Source organism: Melospiza melodia, chromosome 6, assembly GCF_035770615.1.
Source record: "Melospiza melodia melodia isolate bMelMel2 chromosome 6, bMelMel2.pri, whole genome shotgun sequence".
In the NCBI taxonomy this organism is placed as follows: Eukaryota; Metazoa; Chordata; class Aves; order Passeriformes; family Passerellidae; genus Melospiza; species Melospiza melodia.
Window position 1 is genome coordinate 25,504,130 of NC_086199.1, and position 17,710 is coordinate 25,521,839.

Genomic DNA, 17,710 nt, shown 5'->3' on the forward strand with positions numbered 1-17,710 from the left:
ATTTAAATACCTTATTCTACGTGTGAATTTAACCTGAAAGTAAGAATGTGCTTCTTGGTATCTTCAGCACTGGTCTGTATCCAGTCACCCATCCCAAGCCTCCCTCTCCATCCTGCATGGCTTCCTCTAATGAGAGCACTGTTGAGCGTTCTGTTGTGAAGGCAAAAGTTTTCAGTAAGAAATAAAGAATTGAGGCCTCTTCCTTCTATGCATGACCAGCTTTAAGTGTGTAACAGGGAGGATAAGTAAATTATTGAACTGGATAGTTACCTAATTTTAAGAGGTTCATTGACAGAAATAAAACTGCACTAGCTTTAGATCTAGTTAAAACTAAACTACACCTGTACACAGGCTTTCACCAAGTTAACCTCCTGTGCAAGTATTTTATGTAATCTATCTTAATTGTGCAACTGAGCTACAGCAGTAGCAGTTACAGCTGTGAAACTCTCTTAATCCTTAAGTAAGCCACAGAAATGTTTCAGCTTTCAGACAGAATTACAGTAGCTCCAGGCCAGAAGTGTTTACAATCCTGCATTATTTATTAGTTTGAGGTAGTGCTGAACACATGAGAGTCTAAGGAAGGGGTGGGAGTAAAATGATATTTTGAAATCTGGTGCCTGAGTATTCCACCAGGATGTGTGACTTGGTAAAGATGAAAACACTAACCAGGCACACACACCTGTGCACAGGCATAAAGTTTCAAAGACCACAGAGTTTTAAAGGAAAATCCATAGCCAACTTCCAGTTCAAAAATTATATTAAATATAAAATAACCAATTAATGCATTTACAGAAAAATTAAACCAATATGAAAGTAACCACTTTCATACAGTTTGCAAAAAAGGAAAGATTAAGTTAAGGCACAGTGAGTAATACAGTATTTCATACAAAGAAGGCAGTGAGAGCATTTGTTATGCAACAAATAGTAGGGAAAGGAAGAAAAAAAACCAAACTGACATTAATTTATTGGAAGAAAAGCAAACTATCCTTCAGCTGTCAAAGTATTACTCAAGCTATCTGATGTTTTCTTTCTTTGATGCTATATGAACTCCTAACAAGCTGATTTTCTGTGTATTCCCTTGGTGTTGAATCAAGCTCTCCCTTGCAGACATCCAGGGCAAAGGAGTGATTTTACACTGTGGTCAGCATCCTCTGTCTTACAATTCAGAAAAGGCAAAGAATGGAGTATCAAAGCAGATGGACTAGAGCTGATGATTGAATCTTCCTCCTTCGATTTTCTGTAGTACTGGAGAGCTACAGACAGATGAGAGGAAGCATTTGTGCTGTACAGGACATTAGTTCAGGCAGAGGGTCGTCTGAAATACATAATTAATTCCAGAAACTAAGAGCCAAGGTACCTGGCCTGTGGTGTTACATCCGGCTCCTCAGTTGGCACTGGGAGCAAGGCCAGGGACATGTCATGATACCCAACAACCCAATTTCATTAACGACTATTTTAAATTTTTTTTTATAAATCTCAAAGACAGAAGTAATGTTCTACATGGTAAATAGTGCAGGTTCTCTGCTCCTTTACCTACAACAGTTGTCCACAGAAAATGACTGAGGCAATGACACCTGATTGTTGCAAAGTAAACTATTCACCTTTTACAAGCTACAGGTACAGTCACTGCAGTAAAACAGCTTAATTGGTATTAGATGTGGAGCTGCACTTCATTTAGACAAAAATAAAAATTTCTGGTTTTGTAAGTGCAGTATCACAACACATTTATTTAAGAGAAGGAAAGAGTCCTAAGTTTGGTTTTGTTGTTTCTAGTTATGTATGTGTTCTGTGCTAATAGGATGAAAATTATCTGCAGTGGCACATCCCTTACTGGCAATTTAACATTCAACACACAATTTCTTTAGGTTACTCAAGTACACAGACTTGTGTAATCAATGTCCAAAAAAGTTCATAGTTCTAGACTGGTACTACATAGAGTGTACCATGCACTTGATATCTAGTTTCTTTTCCAGACCACTGAGAGCTTGCATTCAAGCACATGGGTCTCTTAATTCTTGGGCTTGAGAACATCCTAGACTGATGTTAGTTCTGAACTTTGCTACAACAGCACTGGATGGAGCAGCTGAGCACTATTGGCCTCCAAGAGTGCTGGTGCTTGTTAGTAAGTTCTTAAGGATGCTTATAGCCTCCTGGAAGTTGGGTTTTTTTTACTTAATTAACAAAAAGTCAGTGGACCCTTTAATTAACATTAAATCTAACATTATTCTTTTGTGTTAACAACAGAAAAAATACATGCATACAACAGTGACAATAAATAGGGGGAATAAGACTATTATAATTACCTTTGAGTTACAGGATATTAATTCCTATTAATCTATTCATAGAGAGCCAAGTTGCAAACAATGTGCAAATCAGGTTTTTAGAAGTAGGAAACAGCACTGCCTCTGCAATTCACAGGTGTTAGAGACACAGCAATTCAAAGAAAAGACATTTCTACTTATTTTACACAGAAATTAGCTCACACATTCAATTTTAGACCAAATGTTTGTAGTGCAATTTTCATTTTAACTGAAGTGCCAATTTGGCAGAATGCCTCAGCCTTTATTAGGCAGACTGACTGAACAGACATTGCCTAGCTCTCTCCTGATCAATAAGAATGGTAGGAGTTGGATTTCACTGAACAAGCATGATCCTATTTTTCCTGTTTATAGGCAGATTGTGACACCTGACAGTTCTTATTTCCTACATTATACAGAGCTTTACACTTAAGGAGGGACAGGAACTACATCTTGTTTGTTTTCCGCAGTGGGTGGGCAATCTCCCTCATTTTCAAAGTTTACATTCACAAATGAAGAGCATGCTGTTGCTCCAGGCTGGTCTGTCTGGACAGGAGCTTCAGCTTGTGGCTTGTTCTGCTGTTCCTGATGCTGCCTTTCTGCTTCTTCTGACATCTTGTTTTCCTGTTCCTCCTCTTCTGCCTAGAAAGAGATAACCAGATTCATATGCTACTATTTACCACTTAGATTAAGTCTTTCCATAAGAGCATAATAGTTACAAGGTAAGGACATTTGTTCCACTAGAAAACGGTCACTAGTTGATCATAAGATAAGATACATTCCAGAATTCCACTCCCATTATGGAAAAAAAAATCCCCAATAGTGAAGGATTAAACTGTGTTAAACACAGAAAAAAGACACATATCTAAATAAGCAGTTTTAGTTAACAGCAATAGTGATAGGTCTACCTCCTCTAAAGGTTTTTCAGCTCTCAATTAAAAAAAAAGTAATAAAGCTTTAAATATGTTTTCAATCTCTTCTAAAGGAAGATTATTAAGGGTTAGGTTATTTTGCCCAAAGCACTGGCTATTTATCAGTTGCCCCTTTATGCTTTAGAACAAACAGTAGCCTCGTGTTCAATTTACCCTTGAGACTGTGTTGAACAAGTTTTAGAGTTGTAAAGTGTATTGCTAGCAGCAATACCCCTTTTTCAGTGTTCAGCAGCTGTCCATCCAACTTTCTCACAGTGTTGACTTAAAGAATGCATGGTTCAAGAGAAACAGAGCAGAGGTCAGCACCCACCCGTTTCTAAGACTGATGAGCTGGAGAGAAAAGGCTGATGGATAAGAAAGCATTAACCATGCATCAAATGAAAACTGGAGGCAAGCTGAAATTGAGGGTCTAAAGCTTCATTTTAATGCTAGAATACAAATTTTATTTTTTAGAGTACCAGGAAGGACAAGTTGGGAGAGAAGGAGTGCAAGAACCCTAGCTCCCACACATACCTCTCTCTTCATTCTGTAATACTCATCAATGGCATATTGGTATTTTGGTGTGCTTATTCCCAGAACAGATGCAATCTTTTCCCCCAGGAAATCACACACTAAAAAATAAAGGGAGGTTTACATAGGATTAGTATCTAGAAGAGAATTCTTGTACGACGTTTTAGTATAAAAATTATCACCATCTTTCCTGAATGGTTTTCTCTAGTCCTACTTCACTCACAAAATACCACAAAAACCTGAGGTTAACATGAGGTTAATCTCCTATTAGCTGAATATACTAATAATTGCTCTTTAGGATAAAGAATGAGCAAAAGGAGAAGAACATGAAATTCAGTGAAAATATATATGGTGATAGGGTTTGAATTCTTCTAGCTTCAGCTTTGGGTCTAAGTTTGTTTTGCTAGGAATCAGTTAAAGGGTAAGCCTTGAGCTGAACTTAAACTGAAAATAAAGTTAGACAAAAGTACATGGGTACCAACTGTACTGGCAGTTCAATCTGGTGGTGCTAGCAAACAGACAGGATTTACTGACACAAGCATACCTCAAGTCAGTTTTAACAATGTTCTGTGTTGCATACTAAGAGATTAATAAAATATTTGTTTGAGCTGTCTCAATTTCCAAGCTCTAGGCTACATTCAGTGCTACTTTGCTAAAACACATAGGGCGCAGTCAGAAGTAGGGAGCAGAGGTAAGCTTGTGTCAGTCAGTTTCTTTACCATGGTGATGGCTGCAGATAACACTGGTGGAGTAAAGGCAAGCAAGAAGTCAAATATTCTGCACTTCTAATTGTAAATCTGCCCCAAGGATGCAAATGACTTAGTCATCTTAGGGAATAAACCAGAAGTCAGTCACTGACTGCTTCAATGAACATTCACAAAAATGAACTCTATAGATATCCTGGCATCCTGAGTGCTCTGCAAAAGACCAGTTCAAATTACAGAGGTAGGAGCCAAAACTGAAATGCAAAGAAGAAAGGACTGGTCTTCAAATTCATAAAGGACTTCTAAAAAAGGAAAAGCAGTATCTACCCTTGCATATGAAGAACAGATGCATCAAGGAATATAATTACACTGTACATTAGAGAAAAGGCATTTCTAAAAATAAGGATAGGTTAACTAATACAAAGACTGCCAAAAAATATAAAAAGATTCAAAATTATATGTACAATGACAGAAACTCCATAATATTTGTGGAAGAAACCCAATAAAGATACTTTACCTTGGAAAGAACACAGACTATGACAAGCATTTCTAAAACTTGGCAAAATTTTAAGAGGTCCATGAGTCAAATAAATGTCTGTGCAGTACCCTTGACAACAGTCCTGTTTATTTTGTAACCTCAGAAGTTCACAGTATGGCATGCAACCAGATGTGTTCTTGGGATACATTCTCATTGTCTTCAGAAAAACTGTCAGTTTAGTTACACCAGCCAGCATTCTTTACAGGTAACATCACACAAAATGGTTCCATACAAAATCTAATAGAAAACTGATTTGTTCCCTTGCCAACATCAATCTATCTCCATATGAAGAAAAAGGGGGAAAAGTGTTCATCAAAAGAGTACTTTCTGTTCATTCCTCCATGCAAGAGTAGTTTATTGAAAGTAAAAAAATTAATTTAAAAAGTGCCTAAGGCAGGAGAGTACATCTCCACAGACTAAATACAGTTCAATTCGTACTTCTGAAAAAGCAACAAGTAGAAACCAAAGATGATTTACAGTCTGTAGCATGACTTTGTGACTTTCAGTATTCCCCTTCTGGTTTACCCAAGAATTAAATAAAGCAATACCTGATAAGGTGGATGTGGCAACTCGCAGCATGTGAAACCACAAGTAGGGCCCCCATGTGAGTGTTGTCTGCAGGAACAAGAGCAGTGTGAGTATGTACAGCTGTGTGGCCATGGCACAAAACAACACATGCAGAACTGAAAATGGCTGGAGAAGAAAGACCTGCAATGTTTTCTGTTTTCCAGCTACTACCATGTTTTTGCTTTAAAATAAGTATAGACCAGGCAAGTGAAGCAAAGTATCACCATATAAGATATAACCATGGTTTACCTCTGGGAAAATTTCTTGCTTTTTGTTTCCTACTTCCAGACTTGGGAAATGACAAGCAGCCAACTAAATTCTCAGCTAGAAAAAGCTTTCCACAACGTTCTGCCTTCCATCAGGCCAAGAGGAGAAGTGAGGTAACAAAGTAGTCCCTCATTACAATAATGAGTGAACTGCAAAAGACTGTTTAAAAACAAACCAATCCTTCGAACATCTGAGGAAGAGGCTGCTTTAAAACATTTACAACCAAACAGGAATTATCCCTTGAAATCACACCTGGAAAACAAAGCCAGGAGCCCTGAGTTGGGGGAGTTACAGCAGCTCTGAGGGAGCGATGGAGCCAAGCAAAGCAAAGCCAAGCAAAGTGAACCACGAGGAACACAATGGGAATAAACAGGGCTCAGCTGGGGCCACCTCAAACATTTGCATGTGAGTGAGGAAGTTTCTGTGAGGAGCCTGCACACCAGGGCACACAACATGGGACACAAACATGAGGAACTGGAGATCTGTGTGCAGCTGCAGGGGTAGGATCTCATCAGGATCCCAGGGATGCAGTGAATGCACCGAGTGCTGCTGTGGAGGGATACAGGCTGCTCAGGAAGACAAAGAAAAGGAACTGCTCTTTGCATGACTGCTACAGCAAAAATACTGCAGCCTCCACACGAACTGATACATAGATACATACACAGTAAATTAAAGATTTATAATTAAATTAATTATAAAATAATGGGTGTGCACAGGCTATGCTTTTCATCGAGGGAAGAGACTGTATCTGTTAAAAAAAAAAACAAACCAAACGGTGTAATAAAAAGGAAAAGGGGAAAAGCAGATTACAAGCAAATGGGGAAAAAATTGTAGGCTTTCCCATTTGTGAAAAGGCAAATTCAACTTTCACAGTGAACTAAAATATGTTTATAGTTAACAGGCTGTTGTGTTCAGGTGAGCTCTTTGATCCATATTTCCCCTCAGAAAATATCTCTGTAGAAGTACCTTTCTTCTGGAAAGTAGCAATTTAAAGTGTTAGCTTTTATTAAGTAAAACACATGAGCTCTACTCAGTTATGTAAGTATTTATAACTTACTACTAAGAACTGTTTGATAGTAACCTGTTTCTATGATCTTATTTAACAGATATGTGTACAGGAACAACCAATATTATTTTAAATAATACAGCTACAGAAACTACCTGGTATAGCCTCAGTATATATGTACTCAAGCACTAGGCTTTGGTGCTTTCCAAGCATCATCTCTACAAATCAGTACAGCAAGAAATTGTCTGTCAAGCCACAAACTCAAGTTGGGCAGGCTGACAAAAGGCCAGATGCTATATATTTTTGGCAGTGGATATGGAAAATGTCCTGCCAAGGTAAAAGTGTAAGCAAAACCGGCTGCTATCCAACTTACACAAAAGCACCTCCAGCTCATTGATTATGTGCTCAGTTGGCAGAAAGGCTAACGAGGAGTTTGTTCAGTTGAAGAAGTCAAAAAAAGTGCTGGAAAAGCTTGTTGCCACAGGTGCAAATAATGGCACTGACAGGGCTCTGCACAATCCTTCATGATGAGGTGACAGGGTTAGAAAGCATTCATGCAGGGCACAGGACAAACAAGGGCCTGCTGTGTGCTGTAAGAAAGAACTTACAAGAGCCCCCATAATATTTCAGAGAGAAAGGACAAGCTGAGCTTCAACGTGACAGAAGTAAGTCAGACCCAGAACATTCTAACAAGTTTGTGGTAACACAAACGTGGGCAACAGCTGAGGCTCAGCAGACACAGAGGTTCTACTGCTACTCTTCCCCCACCACAGCTAAAAATCAGTTTGGTACACTGGAAGCACTTCTAAGTTCAGCTTTGTGGGAGCCTCTGCTTTCTGACAAAGCCCAACCAGACATTTCCTCATCCCTGACAAGCAAGGCTTTGCCAGACTCCTCAGTTCAAAAAGTAACTTTCTTTCCAGCATCTCAAAAGGCAATATAAAACCATGAGAGAGGCTACTTCACAGGAAATGAACAGGAGAAAGGAATGGTTTGGAGAAAAACCACCAGGAACAAGGGAGCACATCCAAGGCATCACCTTTTTCCACACATTCCCCCTTTATCTCGCCAGGGTAAATTTGGGTGCCTTCCCAGAGCACCTCGGAGAGGGAAGCACAAACGGCTGATGTCAGGCAAGAACTGGTACTGGGGAAACTGGAGCCATTCAAGTGACATGAACAGGGCTCTATAGCAATGGCTCAGTACAAATTAATCAAATTAATCCTTGTCAGTGAAGCAGCTTTAATACACTGAGCTGGAAAGTAGAAAACCATACCCAAGTCAGGTCCTGCAGAACCACATACCCAGACACTGCATGTCAGCTTCCTCTGGCCAGCCAGAGAAGCCTTCATCTTCAGTCTTTAATCAACTCAAGGATGCAGTAATATTGTATTTCTTGACAGGAAACAAGGGACAGTATGAAACACATACACTGTTTATAGTATTGCTCCTGCAATCACTCTCTTTAGTAGATGTTTCTACAATGTTTAATTATATTACTCAACTATCCTGACTTTATTTTGTTGTCAAAATGAAAACCATAATGGTTTTGACAACTGATTTTTAAATTACAAAAAATCTTAATGTATTATTTTAATTTAAATAGGAAGGCACATAATGGATAAAATCACTAATAAAACCAAGGGGCCTCTGGTTCAATAACAGAACAGGATTTTGTTTCCTAGTGTGGGACTGCTGAAGGGAGCACACATGTTCTCTTGAATTTCTGAATGCACCATGTTCCTAAACAATCCACATACGTATTTATGTTTGGCAGATTTCAGCCCTAATAACACTTAAACTTTCAAAGGTATGTAGGGTTTCCCTTCGTCAGAGAAAATGGCAAAATGAGAAAAATAATAATATCCTGATTTAGGAAAAACTAAATCCTGTATTTGAGAGTTAATATACACCACCAAATACATACTTTTTCATTTTTTACAGTGCCAAGATAAAGTTTAAATTAATTTGTTAATTAGTTTAATCAATGACTTTTCAATGCTATAATAGGTTCTTTTGTGTAAGACCATGAAAAACTTGGCATCTAAGACAAGCCAGTGAAAACAAGATCAGGAACACACATACCATACTCCATCAAGAACTTCTACCATATTATGAGTTACTTGGTCAGTGACTTTTTCTCCTTCATCCTCAAATTCTTAAAAGAAAACCAGAGTTCGATGGTCCTCAAGAGAGAAATTTTTGCTATTTGAAGTTAAGGCGCGTTTAACTACAGGATATCAAGATAACCTTCCTGCAAGGATGTGTTTCAATCTTTCTGAGCACTGAAGGTTAATAAAACCAAATCCCTCCTGGAGCTTTGTTGCAGATGTCTTCTTGGGATGGATTCCAAAGTTGTCACACCAAAGTCATGCTGCTCACAGTTCCTCTGTGCAGACTCACACTCCACCTTCTGCCCACTCATCTAACAGGTGAACGCAGCAAAGAGATTACACCAATAAATAGAAGGATCATCTTCTTAATTAATACAAAATAAAGTTTTGGTGGACAAAACCAAAAGAAAAAATATATATAGAGTGCAAACGTCTACATTTTAGGACAAAAGAATCAAAAACACATCTATACTATTAAAGCATTTGAATTTCAGTGTGAGAACATTCAGATATTACTGAATGCTATTATCTAAAAAATAATATCCAGTGTTCTGGATTAAAAAACACAAAGCACAATAGAATGGGCACCCCAGTCCAACAATGTTAATGAACTGAGTGCTGACCTATTGAAGCTCTAGAAGTTCTTTCAAAGAAAATTTAAAACCCAGCTCTTTTTGAGAATTGTTTTGTTGGGAGTAACAGGAATCCACCACACCAAGTGCTCTGGTTATGGTATTACCAGGATATATACATATTACTTTGCTTAGTAAGAAACACATTGGCATTGTCTGCTTAGCTGTAAAACACAATTAAACCAAGGTATTTACTGAAGACATTTCTTTACAACACAGCAAAATATTTGTTTCCCTTAAACTCATTCAAAAACTGCCAGGAGGCTAATACCAGCAGAGCTTTGATATTTCATGAAGGAAAGTTTCTATTCAAAATACTGAATGTGCTTTTTCTGAAAATAAACTGGTCCAGAAACAGCTATTACCTGAAACATACTTTTTTGTATCCCAACTGAGATAACAAGTTTTAGACATGCTGGTCTCAGCAAACTGACTATTTAATTGCTTTTATAGAAATCCTACAAAAAAAAAAAACAAAACAACATTTTAAAAGCAGCTGTTGGCTAAAACACCAAAGCTCAGCTTGGACTAACATTTCTTCAATTGTCTGGCTCAGCTGGGATACACAAAGCATGCAGGAGATAAAGTAAGCCTCACTTAATGGCAACCCCTGCTCTAATCAACTTCATTCTGTCCGAGGTAAAAAGCAATACATAATAAGGCATAGAGTGCTCCACAATAAACTACCCTGGTTTGGGGGGTGCTTTTATTAAAAAATGTATTCAAAATTAAGGACTTAATAAACTATAAAAGGAGAATAACGCAATCTTAACTCCACCATACAATATGGGTTTTGGTACTCAGAAAAGAAATCTGTGTTGGGAAAGGAGGGGAACAATCATGCAGCATTCCTGGCTGCTGTGCACACTTGAGGGCTCTTTAGTTAAGTGTGCATGTGCACAGCAGCATGCATGTCTCTGTCCTCACAACACCTACACCAAGGCTTGTGAGCCTTCTGCCACTGCATCACCATGGAACTCTGCTACTGTCAGGAAATGGCACAAAAAATACACACATCTTGTTCACTGATCATTGTAATTGGGAACAAAAATCTCTCAGACATCCACAGATATCTGACATGACTGCCTAGTGGGGAAGAGACCTCACTCTGAAGACACCTGAACACTACCATAACAGTCAGTAAGTTCACAGTTCCTGCCTTGATTTGAGAAGATCCTTAAGGAGGAAAAACCCACCCTAGTACCCAGCAAGGCAGCTTAACATCTCACTCCTTGTTTGTGATTACAGTGCAGTTCTTTTCCCACTATATACTTTGTGTGTATTTAATGCTGATAATATCGCACCTGCTATCAAGCTAATGTTATTTTTTTGTTGTATACAATAACTGCCTGCCAAGAAAGAGGGCAATGCCATCCATCCATATAAAATGCATTGCAATAGCTTCACCTATTGGTGGAACCCCCAATCCCACCTGAATTCCCACAATCTCACTGGAGCTTAGTCCTCAACCCACCTTTTTTCTTCTTCAGGATAAACTAATTTTACAGAGGGGAAGAGAGGTACTGCTTGGCAGTCAAAGCAAACCTCTTATGGTCCACCAGTTCTTCAGAAGAGCACAAGCAGAAAGTCAAAATCTTCAGTCTCTTCAAGAAAGCCAAGCTCTCCCAGGATGTATACACATACTAAAAAATACAGGGTCCACTACTCTAGAGTAAATAGAAAGCTTCACTCACAACATTTCTTAATTATGGATTCCCAAACAAGGGTGCAGGAGTGTCAGGTAGAAAGCAGGGCACTGTTGTCCATGCATGCAAGGCCTCTTCTCTGAAGTGTGGGAGCAAGCATCTCCACAGCAGTGCCTGCCTCCATTCACAGGCTGAGCAACATCCATCAACACAAATGAACATTACTTACATGGACTAGGCAGGTCCTTCAAAATCTGGTCTTTATGTATCATGAATTACACAAGTCTTCCTTTATTTCTGCGAGTCATCTGTTTCTTTCCCTCCTTTACTCTTTTAATTATATAAAATTGTTGTTATGGTGACCCAAAATTACAGGTTTAAGTCTTCAGTGTCAACAAACATAAGGAAAAAATGTCTCCTTTGCAAATTTTTTTTTTAAGCAACAGCATAAATCAAGGTGTCTACTTGTATCAACACAGCAAGCATTATTAAAAGGGAAATGCAGGAGGGGACAAACTATAACTGTGAAGAAATTAAACCCATTTCTAATTAATAAGGCTACTTTAGTGGAAGTGAACTCCAGGACAAAACTTCCCAGTAATACTTTTCACAGATTTCCAAGTCTGTTAAGCCAATCAAATTATTAGAATTTATAATACTAAAGACTGTATCAGATTTGTGACACAAAAAATTAAGTATAAAATGTTTATAGCTGCCCAGTAAACCAGAAGTAGTTATTTATCAAGTAAAATACCTACAGGATCCACAGGTGGCAACAGGTCTTTTTTCTCTTGTTCATCTTCCTCTTCATCTGTGCTATATTCTTCCATTGTTTCTCCACTTGCAAAATGAATAACCCTCCTTGGAATTTTCTTTTTTTTTCCTATGACACCCAGCTCCACATTCTCAAAGCCACTTTCTCCCTTTGAAAGTTGCTATAAAGGAAAAAAAAATCATTATCTCAAGTGCATGTTTCTGGAACTGGTAAGTTCCCCCTTAACAAAGTTAATGAGATATTTAAAATATCTTAGATTAATTAGCATTTACAGTGGACACTTATTAGAGCTTGCCTGTAGATAAAAGACTGAAACATTCTTGTTTGCAGATATGTAAAAACCAATCCCTTCTCTAAAGGTAACAAACAGGTTTCTTCTGGGGGGTCGTGTTTCATTAAATAATTGGATAAGCACAGAAATATCAATATTTATAGAATAAATATTTAATATTTATTGTTGGGTTTGGAATGAATATCTAATGAAATTAATCAAGTAGTTCATAGGCTGTAGCTGCCTCTTTGCAAGTCCAGACAGACACCTCTAGCACAGAAGAGAACTGAATAACCAAGCAGCCAGGCTCAAGCCTTAAAAAGATGCACGGAGGAATCTGCCCCTGTGGGCCTTCATCAGCAGCCATGAGTAGTGCAAGGGACCAGGGTAAAAGGACAACTCTTGGTTTTGTGGCTAAGAACATACAAAGTGAGAAGTCTGGCTGCGTCCTCCAACTGCTGAATGCTACAACGCAGCCTTTGGGTCACAAGAATTAAGAATATATACTTCTAGTTCAGAAGCCTGTCAATAAATGCTTAGGCTAGACACTCCTGCAGGCAGAGAATTTTACAAAGGTTTTGTATTACAGCTATCAAAACAGAGCCTTCATCTTGGTAGAGCTTTTAGATGCTGCTGCATCAAATGCACAAAACTGTGCTGGAAACATTTCTGTCACATAGAGAAGGCCAGAGAGGTTAGGAAATGCCAACCACACGTTTTTAATGTACCATGAAAGTTTTTAAAAATGCATGAGCTCATGTAATTTGAAACTGTATCACAAGGAATGACAGGCACAGTGTGTGCAGAATCCAGGTTGCATAAAATGCATTCCAGTTTCCAGCTTCTTCCCTACACAAACCTAATGATCTCCACAGAGCGCAGTTCAAAATCATAAATAAAAACACACATTTTAACAGCTGTAAGACATCCCTTTATCACTGCAAGTGCAGCATCACCATCCTCATCCTCATGCTAGATTACACAACACAGCTTCGCAAGGCAAGCAGCTTGGTTAGCAGGAAAGACAGTGAGGACGGGGGAGAGAGGCAGCAGAGGGTCCTGGGGAGCAGAACTGCTTCCCGCATTCCAGCCACGGATCGTTCCCGTGCCCACAGCGGGGAGGGGGGCGGGCGGAGATCACGGGCTGAGCTCCACAGCGCGCACGGGGAGCGCCCATCCACCAGCGCGGCTGATTCCCTGCTCCGCCGCTCCGCAAATCTGCAAGTCATCCCAGCGCCCCGGCACCTCTCCGGCCCGGCTCGCACGTTCCAGGCGTTTTCCTGGAGGAGCACAGCAGAACCCAGCAGCAAGTTTTCAACGGGCTAATTCGGCTGAAACAGTATTTTCAGGCAGAATCGCATTTTCACGCAGAAAGACAAAACTGACTATCTGGGGCCCAGTGCAACCTCTCTGCTGTCTATCAGTCTTGGGAACAGAGCAAAGCTACAAAAACACAAATGCTGAAAACAGCGAAGTAACCTGAGCCCAGGGAGCACTGCTTGCTGCCATTATAAAAGTGCCACTTCCCGGGACTCCGTTCTGTATCTTTTTGTGCAAAAAGCACCACAGAATCAGCTTTTCATGAACATTCCACACTCCTTTATTGGCATCATACAATGACACTGCTTTTATATTTAGGCACAGTACTGAAGAGCACTGTTTCTTGCAAACACATCATAAATATCACTGTGATTAATAATAGCAAGCAATGTGAGCCCCTCCTTAAGAGGTCTTCTAAAAACACAGTCTCTTAATCTGATTTTGGCTCATTTAGTGCAAATGCTTCAAATATTTTAACTTTAAAAAAATGTGATTTAATATCTCAGGTTTTAAAAGCAAGCTTTAGTTCTCTGAACACCCTGCCACATACACTACCTACAGCAAGCAACTCCACATAGCTGGTACTGGTAGAACATTTCAGACAAACGCAGTAACTCAAGGCAGTAAGGATTCACCAAGGAACAGTGAATCTGCTTCCCTTAGTAATCTGGCTCAAAGTCCTACATCATGAAATAAAATAATGCATGTCATCTGTTGTTTTGGTTATTACCTAGTCAACAAACCTGTGTGGGTTTTAGTCATCACTGGCCTTTTAAGTTTCACCTGCACAGCAAAAAAAAACCATCTCTCCCAGGTGTGAGCAGAAAGTTCAGCGCCAATAAATTTTATCTTTCCAAAACTGTGGTAATGCAAATTTATTCTAGAGTTATCAACTAGATTCACTTTATAGCTCAAAGGTTACGATATTTCTTATTTGACAATTTATACTTTTGATCTTTCTTTATGAATTTGATCTTCTTTTCCAATTTAGGAAATTTTCACAAAGACCTTTCTTCTAGTGTGTGGCTTTAGTCAGGTTTCTGACCTCATTTTTTTTCCACAGGCTCCTCCTTCTCTAACACATTATATGATCTTGAAAGACTCAGCATTTGTGGCCACGTCACAGAAGTATTTACTTTGGCTTCTATTCTGTCAATTGTTAGACACCAAGGCTGGTCAGCCTTGTGCTTTTGCCACTCTAGCTAACACTCTTAAGGCACTCAATAAACACTGTAAGGCAATTTCCCCTTTCTTTTAAATGTCCCCTTGGAATTTTTCTTGGCTTTATGGCACACACACAAACCTTACCTGCCAGGCAGTCAGGATCTGAAGCTCCTGTTCCTTGTTTATCCTCTTTACACCTACTCTACCTCACCCTTTGTCCAGAAACAGAGACAGAGCAGGGAACCTTGACAGTGCTGATAGAATACCCAGCACAACAGAATTTTAGTCCACATATAAAATGCCAAAATAAATAAACTACTGTTAAGCATAAGGTGAGCCTGGACACCTGCAGGCAAGCGGGGAGGGCAGACACAAGTAGTATTAGGTGATGCAATAACATAAAGTTTCATGAAGGAGACAAAGAAGAAAAGTAAAATGAAATAGGGAGACTAGGCTATAGACTTGGGCATCTTTTAACCCTGCATTTGACATTTAACCTGTCAAATGCAGGAATCCTTTTAAGAGCTTATGAACCAAAGCACCAAAGTGTGTGATGCCCACATTCCCAGAGAAAGACGAGTAATTCAATTTGCACAGATCCACTGACCAGACACTGCTAGTCACTAGAAGGCTGATAACAGCTAATTAAAAATATTTCTACTATGCTATCTTGGCTGTCTTACTGATTTTTTTGGATAATTTGTTTCTGGCTAGGGTTGGAGGGGAGGAGGGTTGTTTAGGCTTGAGCGATTTGGGTTTTTTCATACTGCTGGTTTGACTTTCCACCCTTGTGTTTTAACTGAAATTAAACAGCATAAGTATTTCAGAAACAAAAGACAAGATGACAGAGCCAGAGGACGGCTATGAGAAAAGACACCCTCCCAGCAAGGCTCGGAAAGGCACCACGAGCGGGGAAGGGGCAGCGGCAGCGCCCACAGCACCGGGGCGCCGCCGAGGCCGGAGCGAGGAGCGGCAGGACCGGAGCTCGCCGGGCTGCGCTGTAATTAAGAGCTGCTGTCCCCGATCGCCTCCCACGCCTTCGCCAACTTGACAGCACGGAGAGAAGTGGAAACCTGTCTCACTCTAATATTTATCAGGCTCGTTTGTCAGAGCCATTGTCCGCCGGCGAGCAGGAGACACCGGAGACACGCGTGCCCGCCGCGCTGTCTGTAATTACAGCGCGCTGGATGGCCGGGCAGACGGCTGACAGACAGACAGACAGACAGACAGACCGACCTCCTCTCCCGCGGGCGCGCCACGGCACCCCGCCGCCACAGCGGGGACCGGGAGCTCCTCCAGCCCCGCGCACCCCAGGCCGCGGCCGCCACCCCCGCCCCGGCCGGAGCCGCCGCGCCCTCGCCCCGCTCCGGAAGCGGCTGCGCCCGGTCCCGCCGCCCGCCCCGAGGGGCCGGGGAGCCGCCCGCGGCCCCGCTCACCTGCTCGGGCTCCATGGCGCCGGCGGCGGGCGCGCAGTAGAGGGTGATGGCGGCCAGCCCCTGTTCCATGCTCCCGCCCGCCGCGGCGCCGGGGGAGGGCGGCAGCGGGCCCGCCGCGGCCCGGGGAGGCGAGCGCGGCCGGGCGGCACCGCCCGCCACACCGCCCGCCGGGGCGGTGCCTGCGGCCCGCGGGGCCGGCCGCGAACAGGAGCCGGCGCCCGGCCGGCAGAGACTGGGGCACCGCCGCCACCGGCTCCCGTCATTTCGCTTCTCCCCGCAGCCCGGCATTAACCGGAGCCGGGAGGGAGGCGCGGGAGAGGCCAGGGGCGGCCGGGCTGCCGGGGACAGCCGTACCGCCACCGAGGCGGAAACGTACCCTCACTGCGCTGAGGGAAAAGCACCGTTCTGGGGCAACACGCACATCATCTCCCCAAAACAGCGCGAAAACCTGCAAAATAATAGAATAATACTTGAAGAAGCAGATGGAGTTCCTTGCCAGTAGTTAGGGGGCTTAGTAGCCCAGGACCACCCTTGCTCAGCCTCGCAGGATTGGGTGATGATTCAGGTAACTCAGCCCTTTGTAAAGAACGAACGAACCCTTGAATAAGAAAGAAATGCAGACCAAGGGGGTCCTGGCCCTTGGGCTGCGGCTGGGTGAGAAAATAACATGCATGCCCAGGAGAGTGGGAGAAGTGTTTGCCAGGTGAGAGATTTGCTCGGCTGCTCCTGGAGAGAGGTGGGAGCCCTTCTGCCTCCAGTGTGCACTGATCCCCGCAAAATGTACATTAGTAAATGTGAACTACCAGTGAAAACAGCTGGAGGTGGAAGCATCTGAAACATTCTTTTTATGGGATTGAGAAGGGAGCAGTTTTAAATTATTTGGAGGGGGAGGGGGTTGAACTAATGGCTGTAACATGCACTTACGTGACAGCAAGAGCCGTCTTTCAATCCTGCATCATTAAGAACAGTTTCCAAAAAATTACACTCTATAGCACAATATGGGCTCTTAGACACTTGCTTAGTCATATCATCAAAGCATAATCCAGAGCCCATGACAAAAGCCCAGGTAAAGCACAGACGCCTCAAACTTATACCCGCATAAGGCAGAAAATGTTCCTCGTGAAAAGGGCTGACATAAAATGTATGATTACAGAAACAGTAACTACAGAATGAAAGGTTAGACTCTTATTTTAGACACTACAGGGCTAAATATCTGCTTAAGGGATTACAACAAACATACATCTCTTAAAGTTCCAAAGAAACAAACTAATGTTAGGATACATAAATATTTCTTACCCTCAACAGAGTATACATTCTGTTTAGTGAAGGACTGGTTGGATACAGTAACAGCTCCTCAAGAGCAGCATTAAATCATCAACCAACCAACTTGCTTTCCTCCACCTCTGCTGTGGTTATAGCAGCTGTACAGTCATATTGAACTTAATCTTTCACCTCCCAGAACAACTGGCATTTGCAACTTGGACAAGTTTAATAAATTTAGCACATTAATGTTGAAAGTCCTATGGAAAGG

The 17,710-nt window shown here is 41.4% G+C and overlaps 1 protein-coding gene across 1 annotated transcript; it reads right to left on the reverse strand.

The window, feature by feature from the left end:
• Positions 1 to 518: 518 nt before the first annotated feature.
• Positions 519 to 16,442, reverse strand: FAM177A1 (family with sequence similarity 177 member A1). The gene is given in 6 exon segments (XM_063159487.1): positions 519 to 2,939; positions 3,743 to 3,840; positions 5,530 to 5,596; positions 11,972 to 12,148; positions 16,180 to 16,370; positions 16,373 to 16,442. Coding segments are annotated over 6 exon segments (816 nt in total). The 3' UTR covers positions 519 to 2,726.
• Positions 16,443 to 17,710: the final 1,268 nt, after the last annotated feature.